A 20,369-nucleotide genomic window follows, 5' to 3' on the forward strand; every position below is an offset into this window, starting at 1 on the left:
TTTACCTAATACAGTTAAGACCTCAATGCCTAACAAGATGGTAATATAATAAAAAGGACATATAATATTACTATAACCTTTAAAATTTATAACAATAAATATTTACAGTAGTGACCAATTTATAATATATAATTTCATCTTCATTCTAAATCCTAAGTCAAATGAGGTCAAGAGGATAGAGGTTGCATGGCCATAATTCTTGAAATAACTTTGAGAAACTTACTAAAAATTAAACTTACACAGAAAGCTTACTACTTGGAATTCAGAATGACTGGACTAAAGAAACTCATGATCCTTTGCTGACAAAGCAACCTATATTGAGGATACAGAGCCCTCGTGCCTTGAATGCTATAGATTCCTGAGCAAGAATTTTAGCTGTAGAACTCCTCCCCAGTTTAAAGAAAAAAAAAACCTCAGGTTTATTCTAAAAATGATTTTATAACTAGTGACATACTTACAGCATAAGCATTTATCAAAAAAGAGCATATAATTGAAATAAGTCATAACAGCAAGCAGATACACTGGGTGGTTTCATTCATATGTGGAGTATAAACAAAAGAATGTAATAGAACAAACAAAAACAAACCAAAAAAGCCTAAGTTTCTGACTACAAAACTCAGTTTGTCAGAGGTGGAACAGAGGTGGGAGCAAAAGATGGATGGGGGAAGCAAAGTTATTAGTTCTTCAGTGATGGGCATGTTATAAGGACATATATTTGAAGACATGTGAATAAGTACTATTAAAAATATACAAGCGTTAAAAATATACATATGGCATCGTAAATCAAGATTACTTCAATATTCTTAAAAGAAAAAAAATAAGTATGATGTATCATGAAAAAAGATAATTCTTATAGTTTAGTAAATATATTGTTATAAAAATCTAATTGATTCACAATGGCATAAATGAATTGTCCGCATTAGTCCAATGTTTTAAAAATCTTATTTTTTGTGTAAATCTTCTCATGACTAAACTTTTACCCAAAGAAATAACAAATAACATAGGCCTAAATGAGAAATAAAATAAGATATTCTATCATAAATGGATTACTAGTTTTCCAAAAATGCCAAATACCATCAAAAATTTTTTTTGGCTTTTTGAGTCACACCCAGCGATGCACAGGAGTTACTCCTGGCTTTGCACTCAGGAATTAGTCCTGGCGGTGCTCAGGGGACCATATGGGATGCTGGGAATCGAACCCGGGTCAGCCGCATGCAAGGCAAACGTCCTACCCACTGTACTATCGCTCCAGCCCCTAACATCAAATATTTTAATACCAAATCATTTCATTCCAGCACAAAGGTCTATAAATTAATTTAATAATTAATTTTTGTTCTATATCAATTGTTTTAATTCATAATATTCTATCATCTTTTGAGTTTTTTAAATTGATACAGAAAAACTCAAAATATAAAAGAACATCTTTTAAAACATAGAAATAGAAATGAATCCCAGAAAATTAAACATACTGATACTTTTCACAAACTGCAATGGGCCAAAGAATAGTACAGTGGGAAGGGCACTTGTTTTTCATGTGACCAATCTGGATTCAATACCCAGTATCTCATAGGAAACCCCAGAGATAAAATCTGGGTTGGCCACATATAAACAGAACACATTAATCCCTGTATCACTCTTTTTTGGTTGTTTTTTGGTTGGGTTGTTTGAATCACCATGAATCACAAAGTTACAAAGTAATCCATAAGTCTCAGGAGTACAGTGTTCCAACACTAATGCCTTCACCTGTGTCCTTTCTTCCACTAATGTCCCTAGTTATCCCTCCTGCCCTCAAGGCTACCCTATAACAGGCACTAGACTAAAAACTAAATGAAAAAATATATATGTAAAAAATGCTCTGCGTTTGGGGGTCAGAACTACAGTACAGTGGGTAGGGTATTTGCCTTGCATGTGGCTGATCTGGGCTCAATCCCTGGTATACCCCATATGGTTCCAGGAGCACACCAAGAGTAATCCTATGATTGTAGTGCCCTGAGAAAGCACTGAGCATTGCTGGACGTGGCCCCAAAACAAAAAGACAATAAAATATTAATCATCAGGAAAATGTAAATTAAAACAAGAATGAGATATCACCTCACATCAAAGAGGGGAGCACACAGCAAAAAGAACAAGAATCAGTATTGGCAATTTTCTTCTAAGAAAATATTTTTGATTATTCTGTTAGCCATTAATTGGTCACAAGCAATATAAAATAAATTATTGTAGGCCTGCTATGGAGGCAGGTTTGAGAGTCGTTGAGAAAATGGAGACAATAGTAAAGGGTATAGCACCCAGTCCAGACAAGGTCAAACCCAAACACCTGAAGAATCTGCTGCCAGTACTCATCAATACACTGACTCAGCTCTTCACATGCTACCTGTCTGAATGCAAGGTTCCATCCCAGTGGAAAACCAGCAGGATCCTCCTGTTGTACAAGAAGGAAGACATCCATGACATAGGTAACTATCGCCCAATCTGCCTGTTGTCTGTCATCTACAAGTTATTCACTTGAGTCATCCTGAATAGGATTGGCAGAACACTAGATGAAGGACAACCATGTGAGCAAGCCAGGTTCCAAAAAGGATTCAGCATGATCGACCGTATCCACATGGTGACCAAGCTCATTAGGTTTCGTGAGAGTTCAAGATGCCGCTCTGTCTCTCTGTCTAATGTTCACTGATTTAAAGAAGGCCGTTGATTCTGCTGAAACTGAAGATGATCATCAAAGCCCTAGCCAAATAGGGTGTTCAAACTCAGTACATCATGATCCTCTGTGAGCTGAATTACGAATTCACAATGTGAATCTACAAGGAAGTGATCATCAGTGTAAAAAGAGAGATTCAACAGGGCGATACCATTTCACCAAAACACTTCAGTACCACCCTCAAGAATGTCATGCGACAACTGGAATGGGAAAGAATGGGAGTGACGATAGATGGTCGGCAACTACAACACCTCTGCTTTACTGATGACATTGTTTTAATAACACCAAATATTAGCCAAGCAGCACGAATTCTGGCCAACTTCAACCATGAGTGTGGAAAGCTCGGACTGCAGCTGAATCTCACGAAGGCAGTGTTCATGAGAAACAGACTAGTCCCTGATGTTCCACTTGCCCTCAATGGAAAGAACATCTCCAAATGCAGCCATTATGGGTACCTAGGTCAAGAACTCAACACGACGAACAACCTGGCACCTGAACTGCACAGGAGGAAGAAAGCGGCATGGAACGCCATGAAGAGCATCGAAGAAGTGGTTAAGAGGACTAAGAACCTCCGACACCAGGCACATCTTTTTGACTTCACCATTCTTACTGCACTAACATACACCTCAGAGACCTGGACCCTACAAAAACAAGATGAGAATGCTATTTGGGTCTCCCAAAGAGGAATCGAAAGAGCTATGCTTGGAATATCACCTTTCACTCAAGTGAGAGAAGGAATCTGGAGTTCTAACTTCCGTCCATGATCAAGAATCAAGGACACTTTCTCGTTTGCCAAGGCATCAAAAATCAGATGGGCCGGACACGTAATGCAATTTAGAGATGACTGCTGGATTAGAGCTGTTACTGACTGGATCCACAAGACGTCAAAAGAGCGCTTGGCCGCCCACCTACAAGATGGTCAGACTTCTTTGGCAAAACCGTAAATGAATGGTTTGAAGCTCTCCGTATTCCTGGAGCAAGCAGATGCCATTGGGCTACACTAGCACACGACAGGGATGAATGGAGACATTACTGGCACTTGCTCAAGCAAATTGATGATCAACGGGATGACAAGTGATACAAGTGAAGGAAAGGTGACAATAGGATTAGGGATAGAATATTGAATACTTGTAACAAATCATTATGAACAAGTCTGTAAACCATAGTGTTTAAATAAAGTATGGGTGATGGGGATAAGGGGGAAGAGAATCAGTGTTGCCATGGATGTGACGGAAAAGGGACCCTCATTCACTGCTGGTGGAAACGTTGACCGGTCGAGCCTTTTTGGAAAACAATATAGACATTGCTTAAAAAATTAGGAATTCCATATAACTCAGTAGTTTCACTCTGGAAAATAACACAAGGGTCTAAAATAACAATACAGAAAAGTTCATCTTATTACAGCACTGTTCACAAAAGCCAAAATCTGCAAACAACCCAAGAACAGATGACCGGATTAAAAAGCTGGGGTACATAATACACAATGGAATATGACTCAGCCATCACTGTCACTGTCCTCCCGTTGTTCATTGATTTGCTCGAGCAGGCCCAGTAACGTCTCCATTGTGACATTTGTTATTGTGTTTGGGATATCGAATACGTCACGGGTAGCTTGCCAGTCTTTGCCAGGTGGGCGAGATACTCTCTGTAGCTTTCCGGGCTCTCTAAGAGGGGCGGAGGAATCAAACTCGGGTCGGCCGTGTTGGCCACTTGCAAGGCAAATGCCCTACCCGCTGTGCTATTGCTCCATTTCTTATGACTCGGCCATAAGAAAAGATAGATAAAGTCATGCAATTTGCTGCTATGTGGATGAGTCTGGAAAGTAGCATGTTGAGTGAAATCAGTCAGAGGGAGAGGAACAGACTCAGAATGATCTCTATCATATGTGTGATACAAAGGAATATAGTATGGGAATAACAAATGCCCAGAGGTAATAGAAACAAAAAACATGAGATCTGGTCTTCAATAGGAAGCTCACCACTTTGGGGAGACATGGATAAATCAGCAAAGAGAACACTACAGGAAAATAATGGAGAGTAGATACTGTGGAGGAAGATAGGTTGCTGAAAGGAAGCAAAGAGATATGCATGATTTACTGTCAGTATATATTGTTAAACCACAGTGCCTGAAAGGAAAAAAAATACCTCATTAACTTTTATTTCAAACATTAAGTCAACATGATATCAGATCAGCACATATCTTAAAATACAAAAATTGCTCACAATCCATGAACTTGTATCATATCAGAGAATGTTAGTATAATTTATTTTGGATGCTTTCTAAATATTCTCAAATATCAAAAGGTGGAAGATGTTGTAAAAGTTTAGTTGAAAGCAAGTCAACTTACTACTCTCAAAAAGGGAGATGTGAATGAAAATGACTATTTAAGTGGATCTCTAAGGAAGAAATGAAGGATCCTAAGAGGAGAGATAGTATAGCAGGTAAGGTGCTTGCCTTGCACATAGCTGACCCAAGTTCAATCCCTGGCACCACATATGGTTCCCCTTAGCACTGCCAGGAGTGATTTCTGGGCACAGAGTCAGGAGTAAGCCCTGGGCAATGCTGTGTATGTACTGAGAACCAAAACAGAAAAAAATGAAAAGGAAAAAGGTATGAAAGGGTCCTCTGTTAACAAAATTAATGCACATAAAATGGTGAAGAGAGGTAGAAATTTCATAAAACAGAAGGACAAATATAGGAATTTAATGTACAGCACTTTCAGCTTACCAAAAGAGTCAAGAACTTAAAATTGAGTTACTGAGATATCGCACACATTTCCAATTACTAGAGAAACTCCATCCAGTTTTATGATTATATAAGATAAATCAAAATAAATGTATCTTGGGGGAAAAGCAATAGTACAACGAGAACTTGCCTTGCATATGACTAACATAGATTCAATCCCTGACACCACATATGGTTCTCAGAGTTCCTCCAGGAGTGATCCCTGAGCACAGAGGCAGAAGTAAGCCCTAAGCACTGTCAGGTGAGGTCCCAAAACAAAAATAATTTTGCATATCTTATAAAATTTTATTTTAATAAGATATCAGTACTGTCCTCCCATTGTACATTGATTTGCTTCAGCGGGCACCAGTAACCTCTCCATTGTGAGACTTGTTGTTACTGTTTTTTGGCATATCGAATATGTCACGGGGAGCTTGCCAGACTCTGCCATGTGGGCAGGATACTCTTGGTAGCTTGCCGGGCTCTCCGAGAGGGACAGAGGAATTGAACTCAGGTCGGCCATGTGCAAAGCAAATGCCCTACCTACTGTCTATCGCTCAGGTCCATAAGATATACTAAACAATAAACGGTTCAGAGAAAACAGTATTGTTTGCAGTTAGTTAACATTTGCATTTAATCTAGCTTTTCCAACATAAATACCGCAAGAAATGTGAAGTGGAGCAAGGAAAGCGTCTTCAACAAATGATGCTGGCATTAACTGGACAAACACATGCAAAAAAAATAGGCTTAGACCTCGACCTAACACCACGCACAAAAGTCAGATCAAAATAGATTAAAGGTTTCAACATCAGGCCAAAATCCATAAGGTACATTGAAGACAAGGTTGCCAAAACCCTCCACGACATTGAGGCTAACGTTATCTTCAAAGACGACACTCCACTGACCAACCAAGTGGAAACAGAGATAAACAAATGGGACTATCTTAAATTAAGAAGCTTCTGTACCTCAAATGATACAGTGACCAAAATGCAAAGACAATCTACAGAATGGGAAAGGATATTCATCCAATACCCATCTAATAAGGGGTTGATATCAAGGATATACAAAGCACTGGTTGAACTCCACAAGAAGAAAACATCCAACCCCATCAAAAAATGGGGCGACAAAATGAACAGAAACTTTCTTAAAAAAGAAATACGAATGGCAAAAAGGCACATGAGAAAATGCTCTACATCACTAATCATCAGGGAGATGCAGATCAAAACAACAATAAGATATCATCTCACACCACAGGGACTGGCCCACATCCAAAAGAACAAAAGCAACCGATGTTGGCACGGATGTGGCAAGAAAGGGACTCTCTTTCACTGCTTGTGGGAATGCCAACTGGTTTAGCCCTTTTGGAAAACAGTATGGACGATTCTCAAAAAATTAGAAATTGAGCTCCCATTTGACCCAGCAATACCACTCCTGGGAATATATTCCGGAGAGGCAAAAAATTATAGTCGAAATAACATCTTCACTTCTATGTTCATTGTTGCACTGTTCACAATAGCCAAAATCTGAAAAAAAAAAAAAACCCAGTGCCCGAGAAGAGATGACTGGTTAAAGAAACTTTGGTACATCTACACAATGGAGTACTATGCAGCTGTTAGAAAAGATGAAGTCATGAAATTTACATACAAGTGGTACTACATGGAAAGTATCATGCTAAGTGAAATGAATCAGAAAGAGAGGGACAGACGTAAAAAGATTGCATTCATCTGCAGAATATAAAGTAACAAAATAGGAGACTAACATCCAATAATAGTCGAGATAAGTACTAAGAGGTTCACTCCATTGGATGAAGGCCAGCCACACATGCTAGGGGAAAAGGCAGCTCAGATAGAGAAGGGAGCATCAAGTAAAGGGTACTGGGAGGATCCTCCCAGGATGGAAGATGCACGCTGAAAGTAGACTATAGACCAAACATGATTGCCACTCAATGCCTTTTTTGCAAACCGCAGCACCCAAAAGGGGAGAGAGAACAAAAGGGAATGCCCTGCCACAGAGGCAGGGTGGGATGGGAGGGTGGGGGAGGGAAGTATACTAGGTTCATTGGTGGTGGGGAATGGGCACTGGTGGAGGGACGGGTACTTGATCATTGTATAACTGAAACCCAAGCACAAAAACTTGTAAGTCTACAACTGTACCTCACAAACGCAAATATGAAATCATGGTGTTTCACTAATAAAAATTAAAAATAAATAAATAAATTTCATAAAATAATTCATAAGTTAAAAAAAGTATGATTTTCAGTAATAAATAAGAAACTTTTTGCCAACTTACCTTAAAGAGAGAACTCCTACAAAGCTCATATTGCTAATCTTACGCACTTTAGAGTTCACTCTGCAACTTAGGTTATACCTGGAACGTCAATTGTCCTTCCTTGTCCTTCCTGGACACATCTTTCTCTCCTCTCTGTTTCCCTCCCATTCCTTCCTTCAAACTTACACCCTCACTTCCTCCACTCCTTTAACCTCTGTCTCACATGCACACACACACACAATATGTTTAAACTAAACCCATATGTTTAATTTAATTTAGTTAGAAAATAGTTAATTTTGTATAGAAAATATAGTAGCCCCAAATGAACAATAAATGGCAGAAATAATGAAAACACGAGCAAGCTAAGTCAAAGAGCCATATCATTTATTGGCTATATTCTCAAACAACCATTCTTATTTTTAGATAATCAGTTGTATCTTGTCTGGACAGGTGTGATTCCAAATTCTCATGAAGTTGACAACTTTCATTAATATTATGGAAGAGTGGGAAAAGGAAACAATCCCAGTCTTAAATCACAGCGTACAAAAGAACAATTACTAGGCTTTTCAAATGTTTTATATACCATTATTCATCATTACAGATATCAGTTGTATAAAGCATGTCTCAATGAATCTTCCAAATCCACCGGTACAGAACTTAAGCATCACAGAGAGCCAAATATGAACCCTGAGTTTAGATTAGATTATAACTCAGTCAACATTTGGGTCTCTCCTAGCACATTATAGTATATGTATGATGGTAATATAAATTTTGATTCAAAAATCTCTCAACAAAACCACTTTGTAGTTGATCTTATACTCCATAGCTTTTTTTTTTTTTAAGTTTTCACTAGGGTCTTTCAGAACAAAGTACTCTGGGGTAAATCCAAGCTAAAAGTGAATTTCCAAAGTCTGACCTATATTAAACTATACCTCAGGAACCCACTGGATATTGGTGAATTCAAGGTAGTGGGGAAAATCAGGTCTTTGTCAGGCTTAGGGAACTTGCCAATCATGTTACTGAGTAATGCATGCATCTGGAAATAGAGAAGAGTTAACAAGTTGTGTTTCATCATAGAAGTGAAGATTTACACTTTAAATAAACACAAATATGAAATCTATTTTTAATAAAAATAGTTATAAGTTGTTCAGTGCAGAAAAAATTACCTTTACATTATGCAATGACCTTGACAAATATTAATTGCATAAGAAAAAGCTCCACAGTACATTTCTTTTTTGAAAGAATGTCTAAGAGAAATTTCTAATAAGATGAGAAAACAAACTAAAACCAATTCTACTTAATTGAATCCAGTCTAACTACAAACAGGTGATTTAGGCAACCCAATTTCTGAAATCAGAAATTAAATTTATGATCCTACTTTATATTTTACTTTACCTTAGCAAATATCAACGATATTTACTACCAAAAAGGCACAATGACAATTATTTCCCCAAGCCACGGCAGTATATAACTCTCAAATAGAATTCAGTCTAGATCGCTAATCTCAGAACCAAGAAAAGGGAGAACTGTGAATAGGAAGCCTCATAGCCCACCTTTCTTCCTGACTGGCATTCTTGGATCTTTTCACTGCCACCAATTCAAGATCTCTTTTCAGGTCTCAACTTGATCCAGATGGACTGAGGCCAGGAGCCAGGTAACTGTTGCAAACCACTTCACTGTGCGGTTTTGAAAGCCAAGCTGTCTTCTACTTCAGATAAAGAAAACGAGGATGTTGTTTCCACAGTGAAACTTTTGACACTCACTGCCCACAGAGTTTAGAGGAAAAAACAACCCTGCAGTTGTTGCAGTTGTTCAATTTTTATAAAATGCTTATTTTTTTTTAACAGCTGAGGAAATTATTGCAAGCCTAGGATGCGAGCATACAACTCCTCTTCTGGCAGCATTTTGGAATGTTCCATGACTTGTTCAAGTAAGGCACAAGCCACTTTGGCACAGCTGTCTCCTTACTCTACAGAATCAGCATCCAAGATGAGCTGGTGGATGACCATGATCGGCGATTCTCTCCGGCAAAAATCGAAGCCACCCCCACCCCACACACTCTAACACACACCAATACTTGGAAAATCAGCCTGCTTGCGGGTGGTCTCTGAAAGGTGTGGGGAGTGCTCCGGGGCAGCGCCCAGAGGTTCCGGGGCTCGCTCGCTCAGGCACTCCGGGGCCAGCCGGCTGTCACTTGCAGTTCGCGGGTCCGCGCCCTCCAAGCCCCTCGGGCTGGCGCCAAGGGTTCCCGCGGTTCGGATCCTCGCCCTGGACTAACAGGACTGAGAGGAAGGGACGCGATCCCCTGGCGTGCGGACATTAAAGGGACAGCGCGACTCTAGGGCACTTGATGCAGGATGAGTTGGCGACGCCGAGTTCCTCCCCGAGTCGGCCACCGCGGGCCTCCCTCGGCCGCCGTCCGGGGGCCGCGAGCCTCGGCCCGGATCAGACCCGCGCCCGGAGCCGCTCCCGGGGCCGCTGCAGGCGGGGGCGGGCGCGCAGCCGCGGGGCACCCGGCGCCCGGCCGCCCGGAGCCCGGCGCTTCATCGGCGCGGCGTCCACCTCCCTGGCCCGCCCCCGACGCCCCACCTTCCTGCCGCGGCCCGACCGGCAAACCCGCTCCCGCGGCGGGGCCCCTCGGCCCGCACCCCGTTCCCCGGGACGGGAGCGCGGAGACGTCGCGCCCCTGCACGCGCCGGGCTGCTTCCTCGGCGGCGGCAGCACAGCACGAGAAATTATGTAACTCTCGGGTCTGCTCCTGCCAGGCGCCGAGCCGGGCGGGCCGGGGCGGGGTGCGGGTCTGACTGAGACCTGGCTCGGAAGGGGGTGCGTGCCTGCGCGCGGGGCCCTCCCCCAGCCCGCGCTGCGCGGTGTCTCCGACGGACGGCGGGCCAACGGCTCTCCGGTCCCGCGCCCGCGGGCGGCGGGGATGGGCTCTGAGGGGGCTGAGGGGGCTGAGGGGCCTGAGGGCGGGGAGCGGAGCCACACGGCCGCTCCCACGGCCGGTTCGGGACCCGGAGGCCGGAGCTTTAGGACACAGACCCGGCCTGCGGCGGAGGGGCTGCGGGGCGGCGGGGCGCCGGCTACCGACGCCGCCCGGAGCGAAGCGGAGCGCGCCCCGGAGCCCCGCGCCGCCCACCCGCCAAGCCCGCGGGCCGAGACGAGGCGCTGACACACCGCGAGGGGCGGGCCGGCCGAACAGGCGGCGGGGGCGGGTCCCCGCCGGCACCCGCGGAGCCAATGAGTGGCCGCCCTTGCTGGGGCTCCGTCCAATCCCAGCCAGGGTGGAGGGCGCGGCTTTTGACTGGGCCGGGCGGGCCCCGCCCACCTCCGGTCACGTGAGCCGCCAAGATGGCGGCGCTGGGGCGGGAGCCTCGGCTTGGCCTGAGGAGTCCGAGTGTGGCGCCCGTGGGCGCCGAGGAAGAGCCCCAGGTAGGCGCGAGGCCGCGATGGCTTGGGTCCGGGTTTCTGCGGCCGCTGAGTTTGGCGGATGTTTCCGGCATGCCTGTGAGAGGGAGTTTCGGAAAGGCCACGGGTTCGGCTCCCGAGCCCGGGGGGGTTGCAGGGACGCCCGCAGGCTGCGGAGAGAGACGAAGGGGGCGTCGGGGCTTGCAGTCCGTCCCGCCCGAATCGCCGTGCCTTTCCCTGCCGTCTTTCGACTTAGAATGATTCCTTGGGCCAGCGTTGCTCCCCCGATTCTCCTGCCCTGCCGGATTCTCTTTGGTGGATTTGCTTCAGTGCCGCTCACTCTGGGAAACCTTTGCACGCGTCCCCTGGCCAAGATTGTTCGACTGTTTTGATTTGTTTTAATGCACACTCATTCTGAGTTTCGATTACCTGGCACCCCTCCGGCCGAGTGGAGGGTTCCCGACTTCTTCTTGAGTTGCTGCTGGGGTCTGTCTGTCTGTCTGTCGGAATCTTGAATAGCATTGAGACTCGGGTGAAGTACGCAAAAGCACGGCGGAACCGCCTTCGTTTTGCAAAATACAAGCATAGATGCATGCACTTGTCCTGAAAACAAGCTGAGTGGCCCTGGACTCATTTTAATTAACATGCTGATTAAGAAAGAGGTTCTACGTTTCCATACCAGTTTAAAATTCTGTCTGAAAATTACCGGCCTACTTTTCTGCTTTAATAACAGTTTTCCAAACCCCGGGCTCTCGTTATTTCCAGTCCTGTTTCAGTATGTTAGGAGCATAATCTTGTCTATCTATTCCCTTTCAGGTGAAGGTGTAGACAAAATAAAAAGTTGGTAGCAGACATTGCCTAGAGGTTTTCTTTGTGTGGAATAAGGTACTTAAGCGAATGAATTGGATGATAGCAAAACATTTTTAATTTTCCACCTAGATATCAGAGAGAAACAAATGACTAAAGAAATGATTTGTAAAATATTTTCTCTTTTCCCCCCTCTGTCTTGCCTGAATATTTAAAGAAATCTTAGTGGCGGACGCCAGAGAGATACTATAGGGGTTAATGCAACCCACCAGGTTTGAGTCCCAATACTGCGTGGTCCCCACACTTGCTGTGTCATCCATACGACTCCACACCACACACGTGGACACACGACAGAGAGAGTGAAAGAACTGGGTTGAGCTTGGTTCAGGGAAGAAACATCCATTATTTTTCACTGTATGATACCATGTTAAGATTCAGAGGAATCTGCAGAATGTTGCTTCCTGGGGTATAAATGAATTAGCCTTTCTTTATTAGGATTGTTACCTATCACTTACTCAACAAGTGAGTATCACAGTGTCATTCACTTTGTATCAGAATATCATGGTGCTATTAAAACACCTTCAGTGCCAGGGATGTGGCTCAGTGGTAGAACACATACCTCACATGGAGGTAGCCTGGAAAAGAAAAAATTATAGCACACCCATTCTCGTAGACTTCACCCTGTTTATGCTGAATCCATGTGTCTCAGAAGAGAGCTCAAGAGACTGCATTCAGATAAGCCCCCTTATGAATTTTATGTGCACTAGAGGTTAAGAATGACTGCTTTTGCCTGAAGAGATTGTACAGAGGGAAAGGCACTTGCCTTGTATGCAGCCCACCTACATTTGATCCCTGAGCACAGACGCAGCCCAGCAGAATGTGGCCCCAAAACAAAACATAGAGAATTACTGATTTATTTAATGTCTTGGGTATTTAATATGCTTATTCTACTTTTTTCCCTAAGACTATTGAGATTTGAGAATCTGTGCCCTTACCTATAAAAGCTGTTCCAACAATAGAAGTTGGTTAAATGTGTGAAGAGCAGTAGACCTTTTAACCTATTCATTGACTAATTTAAAATCCTATTATACTGTGTGGCAGAAAATGTCACTATGTTATTTAGAAGACTTTTCAGAAATGTACAAAATCATTGGTTTTCTGTTAGGAGGCTACTGGCTAAGCCTTTGAAATTTTTCAAGCCTAGGGCCATGGTTCTGGGCTCTCTGGTATTGCACATAGCAATTTCCAGCAAAAGTCCTACCTCCACCTCCTGCTACTAGAAAACAATGTAACTCTTAACCTGTCTATAGCTCTTGTCTCGATTTCTGATGTTCTCTCATGATTCTCCTAGACAGTCTTTGCCCTGCTCCATCTTCAAGAAACTCAAACTGGAAACAATGTCCAAATTGAGTTTAGGCTTTTTTTTAAGTATATTAATTTTTATTTTATTTGCTTTGTTCCTTTCTTCTGTTGATGCTGCTTCTGTGACTGAAAGTCCCACTTATAAGGGATTGCACAACAGCTATGGTGCTCATGTACTTGGCCAAAATGCTCACTGAGTGTCAAACTAGTTAGCTGTTCTTGAGCACATTCTGGTTGTAGAGCTCACCAGGGGCTACTTCAGTGCATAGACAAGTACTTGTTGGGATTTACCACTCTTTAGTTGCAGAGTTCAGTGAGGAGCCTGCAGACCGGCTGTCGGATATCTGACAGCTTTCCTCTTATGGTGCCAGGGATCTCTGACGGCAGATTTGCCAGGATTGAGAGAATAATTGTCAACAAGTACTGACTTTCCAATTCCCAGCTTTCCTTCTCTGAAAAAGCTATGGGGAGGAAGACAACAAAGGACCAGGCCACTGTAGACCTTTCTGGAATTAGTTTTAAGCACCATCACGATCACGACCATCCTGTTGTTCGTCGATTGTCTCCTTCGTCCTAGCCCTGATATTTTTTAAAAAGTGCCATATTCAAGGCTCTTTCAGGATTAGGAGAATGAGACCCATCGTTGTTACAGGTATTTGGCATATTGGGTACGCCACGGGGAGTTTGCCAGACTCTGCCATGTGGGCAGGTTACATTCGGTAACCTGCCAGTTTGTCCAAAGTAGGAATGAGATAATAAAATGTCGCGCGGCCGCGAATGCACAGGTTTGATAATTATCCCACCAGTTTCTCAGAGCTACTATATGAATCAAAAAAGGCGTTGTTGACAGGATGTGGAGGAGGTTTGTGTGGTAGAACAATATCCAGTATGTGGAAAACTCTTGAGTTCCATCTGAAAACTGAATTCCGCACCACCAGTACCAGCAGCAATACCCATATAAAGAAAAAGTCATTGATAATAAGTTTGCTGAATGTTGATAGAGTCAACTTAGCACTGTAGCACTGTCCTGTTGTTCATCGATTTGCTCCAGCGGGCGCCAGTAACGCCTCCATTGTGAGACTTGTTACTGTTTATGGCATATCGAATACGCCACCGGGAGCTTGCCAGGCTCTCCAAGAGGGGCAGAGGAATCAAATCTTGGTCGGCCGCGTGCAAGGCAAACACCCAACCCACTGTGCTTCGCTCCAGCCCAGAGAGCTGGAGGCATTTGCCTTGCAGGCAGCCGGCCTGTGTCCGATTTCTGCTCGTCTCAGAGAGCCCGGCAAGCTACCGAGAGTATCTTGCCTGCATGGCAAAGCCTGGCAAGCTACCCGTGACGTATTCTATATGCCAAAAATAATAACAACAAGAGTCAGCTGAAGGTATATAAAAACAGATGACTGTATCTGACATGTTATTAGACTTTAAATTAAATCTCTAGAACTTCCAATTTGGTATTAGTATCAAGTGATATTTCTTAAATTTTGTGTTTTCTAGGGCCTTACGGGGGCAGCATATACACATGGTCAGCCCAGCCTTTCTCTGGGAGATGGAATGCTCAGAAGAACAGTGATTTTTGAATTCATAGAAAAGAAATTGGAATACCTTAGAAATGAAAAGTAAGAGATACCAGACTGAAAGCTTGATAAATTTATTTGCTCATTTTCTGTATTGTCACTATTTCTGGATATCTTAAATCCTCTAATGTTATTAATTTGATAATGAAAAAAATTATAAAATTAAGAACTGGGAGGAAACGTACTGGTGAAGTCAGTGATTTGTTGGAATATTGGGACATTGAATAATTTATTTTGCTTCTTAAAAAAATGACAAAAATGAGCCGAGTTAGTTCAAATGGGAGAGCACATGCCTAACACATTTGAAACCCTGACTGCCAACCCTGATACAATAAACTTTTCCCCCACTCCCAGCACCACCCTTTGAACAATGGACAAAATTATTAAAATGTCATTTTTGCAGTAAATGCTTTTGAATTTAATTTGTCACTGTCACTGTCACTGTCCTCACGTTGTTCATTGATTTGCTCGAGCGGGCCCAGTAATGTCTCTATTGGAGACTTTGTTGTTACTGCGCTTGGCATATTTCGATTGAATTTAATTTAAAAACAAAAAATTAATTTAAATTTAATTTTTTAGTAGCACTGTCCTATCCTACCATTCATTGATTTGCTTGAAAGGGTCCAGTAACGTCTCTGTTGTGAGACTTGTTGTTACTGTGTTTGGCATATCGAATACGTCACAGGTAGCTTGCCAGACTTTGCTGTGCGGGAGAGATGCTCTCAGTAGTTTGACGAGCTCTCTGAGAGGGGCGGAGGAATCGAACTCAGGTCGGCCAAGTTGGCTGCATGCAAGGCAAATGCCCTACCACTGTGCTATTGCTCCGAATTTAAAAACCATTTGGGAGGCTACTTAGATTTAATTGATGTGCTGTAAATAAATTCATTTTAGAATTACCTCAGCCATAGAGCTGAGTTTGGCAAGAAAGGAATGTAGCTTCAGTGATGTACATGAAGTCTTTTATTACTATTTGACAATCTCGTAGATTTAGGGATAAAATTAAAGGATGTTGGATCTTTGATTTTAGACATTTGATCAGTTTGAGTATGAGTCAAAATAAGTAAAACTGGACTAATCAGATCTCTTTGGATAATGCTCTTTAAATCCCCAACATTATTTTAAATGTATCTGAACTAATTAAGAAATAGTTATTTTCCAGATAGTCTAATCAGATCTAAACAAGCTTTTTATTTATATATTTTTTTCAGATGACCTAAAACAAATTCTTTTAGTATAAAAAGTAGCATTTTGGATTGAGTTAGCTACAAAAAAATGAGCTACATTGGAACAGTTTCATTTGTGGTCAGATTTATTCTCTTTTTAAAAGAACTACATCTAAAACAACTTAGATATGCTTGTAAAGGGACTCATAATCCTCTTATTAGAATGCAGTTTCCTTGAGCAGTGGGATTTTATTTTGTTTTGTGTGCTTTATTATTGCCCAACACATAGAAAATACCATATATACATGTATATATTGTGGGGGGGAGTAGAGGGGAACAGCTCCAGGGATCAAACCCTGGTCTCCTGTATGCAAGCCACTAAACCCCTGAAAAACAACTTTCTTGTAGTAAGTGTTCAGGAGACATTTGATGGTTGAATAAATCAAATTACAAATGATTATTTAGAAATTGATATATCCATTTTTTAAAAAATCATAGTATGAGACTAATACCCAAATACAGTAGGACGAATGGTCCTCGGTTGGAAACTTACATCCAAGGGCTGGGAAGAGGTCAGCTGGGATAAAGAAGGAGCAATGAGGACAGTGATGGTTGGAAGGGGTCACTCTGTGTGGGAGATGTATGCTGAAAGTGGATAAAGAACCAAACACGATGGCCTCTCAGTATCTGTATTGCAGACCACAATGTCCAGAAGGGGAGAGAAAGAGGGAGTGGGGGGAGGGAGGGAGAAAAAGGGGGGGAGGGAAGGAGGAAAGGGAGGGGAGAAGAGCCTGCCATAAAGGCAGGCTGGGGGGACAGGGGGTTATGAGGGCTGTGGCAGGAGCGGGATGGGGGATATTGGTACACTAGTGTACCGAAATACACTGGTGGAGGGAAGAGTGTTGGAAGATTGTATGGCTGAAACTTTGTAACTGTATCTGAGGGTGATTCAATAAAAATACTAAATTTGAAAAGAGGTTTTCAATTTTCAGTTTGAAAAATGAAATTGGTTTCTTCATTAAAGAAAATAATGGAATGTTAGACTTAATTTTTCCTTTTTTCTTTTAGGACTTTAAAAAGAACAGTATTCTTTGGAACAACAGCTGGTTTCTCTGGAATATTGGCAAACTTTATTTTCAGGAGTTGCTTCAAGGTTCAACATGATACTTTAAAGACATATGCATCATTGGCCTCTCTTCCATTTTTGTCTACTTTGGTTACTTACAAATTCCTTGTAACTGATCCTTTATATTCCGGTAAATTTTTAATTCATCAGTATATAATGTGGCTGTGTAAAAAAAGTTCCTCATTAGCATGACACTAAGTATAATTTTCTCTCTTTTTTCTTTTTTGAAGGTGGGGGTGGAGGGCGTCCCTTCTTTTGTGCATATGTGTTTATAACATTAAGTCCTTTTAATATGTTGACTCCTTAATTAGTATATCAGTTCTGTTCTTATATCTAATGTGATCAAAGTATGACAGTTTCTGCTTTTTTGTTTGGGGGCCATCCCCAGTGATGCTCAGGGCTTACTCCTGCTTCTATGCTCAGGGATCCCTCCTGGTGGGGAGGGGTATATAGGATTCTAAGAATCAAACTTGGGTCAGCAACATTCAGGGCAACTGCCTTTCCTTCTATCTCCTGTCTGAGGTGTCTTCTTTTTACAGATAAATAACCAACACTAGTAGATGTTTAAGAAACATGCTAAGAAACAACATAATACACTAGGGGTGGGGTGGGGGAAATATCAAACTCTGCCTCCCACAACTTCAGTTTTGTGGTATTCAACAAGTCAATTTATGATCAGATTTTTTTGTCTCATCTGTCAATTAGGACTATTACCATTTACCTCATAGAGCTGTAGTAAAAATTAAAAGATAGCGTATGTCAAATTCCTAAGATAGTGTTTGGCATCTATGACCTAGTATTATTTCCTTCATCCTCCCCTTCCCTTAAGTTTCACTAGTATTTCATGGATCTCCTGATACCTGTTCGTCTGCTCCTTGTTTAAGTATCTCTTCCCTGGGGCCAGAATAATAGTACAATTGATAGAGCATTTGCCTTGCACGGGGCCGACCTGGGTTCGATCCCCGGCTTCTTATATGGTCCCCCAAGCACTACCAAGAGTAATCTCTGAGTGCAGAATCAGAAGTAAATCCCACTGAGTTCTTTCAGAATAGGTTAGGTTTCTAATTTGCTTTCAAAAACTCGTGCACTTAAAATTACTCCTCAAGATATTTACTGTCTTTCTTTCCTGGTGACTGACCAAAAGGACAGGGAATGTGTCTCCTGTGCAGCAGTGTAGGGAATATATCGCTAGCATCAGACGACAGGCCTCAAACCAAATAGAGTCCAGATGTTCCATATGCTAGTTTAATGTTCATCATCCTGAAATTGCACCTACAATGCTACATATGTTAGAGATGGCTCTCCTTTATGTAACATACAATAAAATTGCTTTTTAAGTGGAATGTGTTTATTATATGCCACTGGTTGAATTTCTGGTATTCTTTCTGTTTCACTGTGATTGAAGACAACACAGATAACTATGCTTGTCTACTTATTAAGACCAGTAAAATGCTCTTAATAGTACTTGGTCTTGAGTTTTAAATGGAAACTAACTTTGCACTTTTCTTCTCTCCAGGTAATATAAGCCAGGAAAATTGTGCTCTGAGAAGTTCACTTGTTGGCATAATATGTGGTGTTTTGTATCCCAGTGCTTTGGCTTTTTCTAAAAGTGGGCGCCTGGCAGTCAAGTAAGTCCATCTGTTTTCCTTTTTCTTGCTTGTTATTGTATAGGTTAATAAACTGTTCTTTAGCTAAGACTAAATACATTTTAGTCAGAAATTGGCATTTTAAATAGTTTTAATCTTCTTGCTATCTATATGAAAAGTAATGAAAGAAAATTATTAGTGTAAGAGGACTTAATGAACTTTTCATGGAGGCATGATAAACTGTTTTTCCTTTTTAGGTATCATACTGTTCCATTGCCACCAAAAGGAAGAGTTTTACTTCACTGGACGTTGCTTTGTCAAACACAGATAAAAGTAATGGCAGTACCTCTAGCCTTTCAAATCATCTTCGGAATAGTTCTTGGTCTAAATCATTATGCAGCATTTGAAAGTACAGTTGAGAAAACTGTAAATAAAGACTAATCAAAGAATAAAAATACTACGAAGTCAGTAAAATTGACTTTTTATAATGAGGACTCAGTTACTGCTGAAAAACTTAAAGGATCCCTGGATAGACAGTGTGTTTCTATTACTTTTGCCTAGTGTAACATGAATTCAATAAACATTCGTAATTCTGAATAAATGTTGCTTTTTTCTTTTCTATGTAGAAATAGGTATGCAGAAAGGCAATCCATGTGGAAAAAAGTGACATTTGACCTAAACTTTGAAGAAGTTAAATAGTCATTTTGAAAAAACCCATGTTGTGGAGGGGTCACTGGGTCACTGTCCTCCCATTGTTCATCGATTTGCTGGAGCAGACCAAATAACGTCTCCATTTTGAGGCTTGTTGTAACTGTGTTTGGCATATTAAATACGTCACGGGTAGCTTGCCAGACTTTGCCGTGCGGGTGAGATACTCTTGGTAGCTTGCTGGGCTCTCCGAGAGGGGTGTAGGAATCGAACCCGGCTCGGCCAGGCTGGCTGCGTGCAAGGCAAATGCCCTACTGATGTTGTGGAGATAACATAGAATGCATTTCTCTACTCGAAATTCTAAACTCAAAGTATTTACTAGCTTCTTATCATTAACAAATTATCTGCTTCACTGTGCTTATTAATGAATTATAATTAATTGTAATTATATATTTATATATAATTATAATTAATTACTCAATTATAATTGAGTATCTATTTGTCATACAGTAATATAATCACTAGGGATTTAGGTTTTTCCTTTCCCAAACTTAGATGCACCAGCATGTTCCTGTATAGTCATTCCTGAGCTACACATTTGTCTTAGTTTAGAAAATAAACACTGTCTTATGAAAAAATAAAATGTAGACTCGAACACCAGAATTTATTATTCTTGTTTTAGTCATATATTTGTGTAAGATTAAACAGTCATTGGAGATCTCCAGGACAGAAAAGGCAGAATGACAAGGTGCTTCATGGCATCATTACGCAGCAAGCTGAAATGTGTACACTCTTAGGAGTTTAAAACAAAATGTCTCATTATTCATCTGGTTTTATATTCTTAGTAATCCATCATTCCTGAAACAGATCATGAGAGAGGTGGAGTGGGGGAGGGATGAGAAACAAGACTGTTGGTGTTCATATTTAATTCTGAAAAAAATTTAGTAAAGACTGTATGAGTCCTTTCTTAAACATTCAAATGCTTCTTTTTTTTCCTTT

The 20,369-nt window shown here is 41.6% G+C and overlaps 2 protein-coding genes across 2 annotated transcripts in view; one reads left to right on the plus strand and one right to left on the minus strand.

Annotated features, from left to right (window-relative positions):
• LOC130025504 (disks large 1 tumor suppressor protein-like) overlaps nucleotides 1-9,728 on the minus strand; it is a 590,309-nt gene extending 580,581 nt beyond the window's left edge. The window contains exon 1 of the mRNA XM_056116434.1: nucleotides 9,247-9,728. Within this exon, the coding sequence (XP_055972409.1) occupies nucleotides 9,247-9,265 (19 nt within the window). The 5' untranslated portion in view covers nucleotides 9,266-9,728. The remainder of the gene's footprint in view (nucleotides 1-9,246) is intronic.
• Nucleotides 9,729-11,026: 1,298 nt separating this feature from the next.
• On the plus strand, nucleotides 11,027-19,336 carry TMEM126B (transmembrane protein 126B). Its single transcript, XM_056116125.1, has 5 exons — nucleotides 11,027-11,125; nucleotides 14,768-14,889; nucleotides 17,079-17,266; nucleotides 18,653-18,764; nucleotides 18,980-19,336. The coding sequence occupies exons 1-5, from the start codon at nucleotides 11,045-11,047 to the stop codon at nucleotides 19,161-19,163; spliced, it is 687 nt and encodes a 228-aa protein (XP_055972100.1). The 5' UTR covers nucleotides 11,027-11,044; the 3' UTR covers nucleotides 19,164-19,336.
• The last annotated feature ends 1,033 nt before the right edge of the window (nucleotides 19,337-20,369 follow it).

The sequence above is a fragment of the Sorex fumeus genome, unplaced genomic scaffold (genome assembly GCF_029834395.1).
Source record: "Sorex fumeus unplaced genomic scaffold, SorFum_2.1 ptg000030l, whole genome shotgun sequence".
In the NCBI taxonomy this organism is placed as follows: domain Eukaryota; kingdom Metazoa; phylum Chordata; class Mammalia; order Eulipotyphla; family Soricidae; genus Sorex; species Sorex fumeus.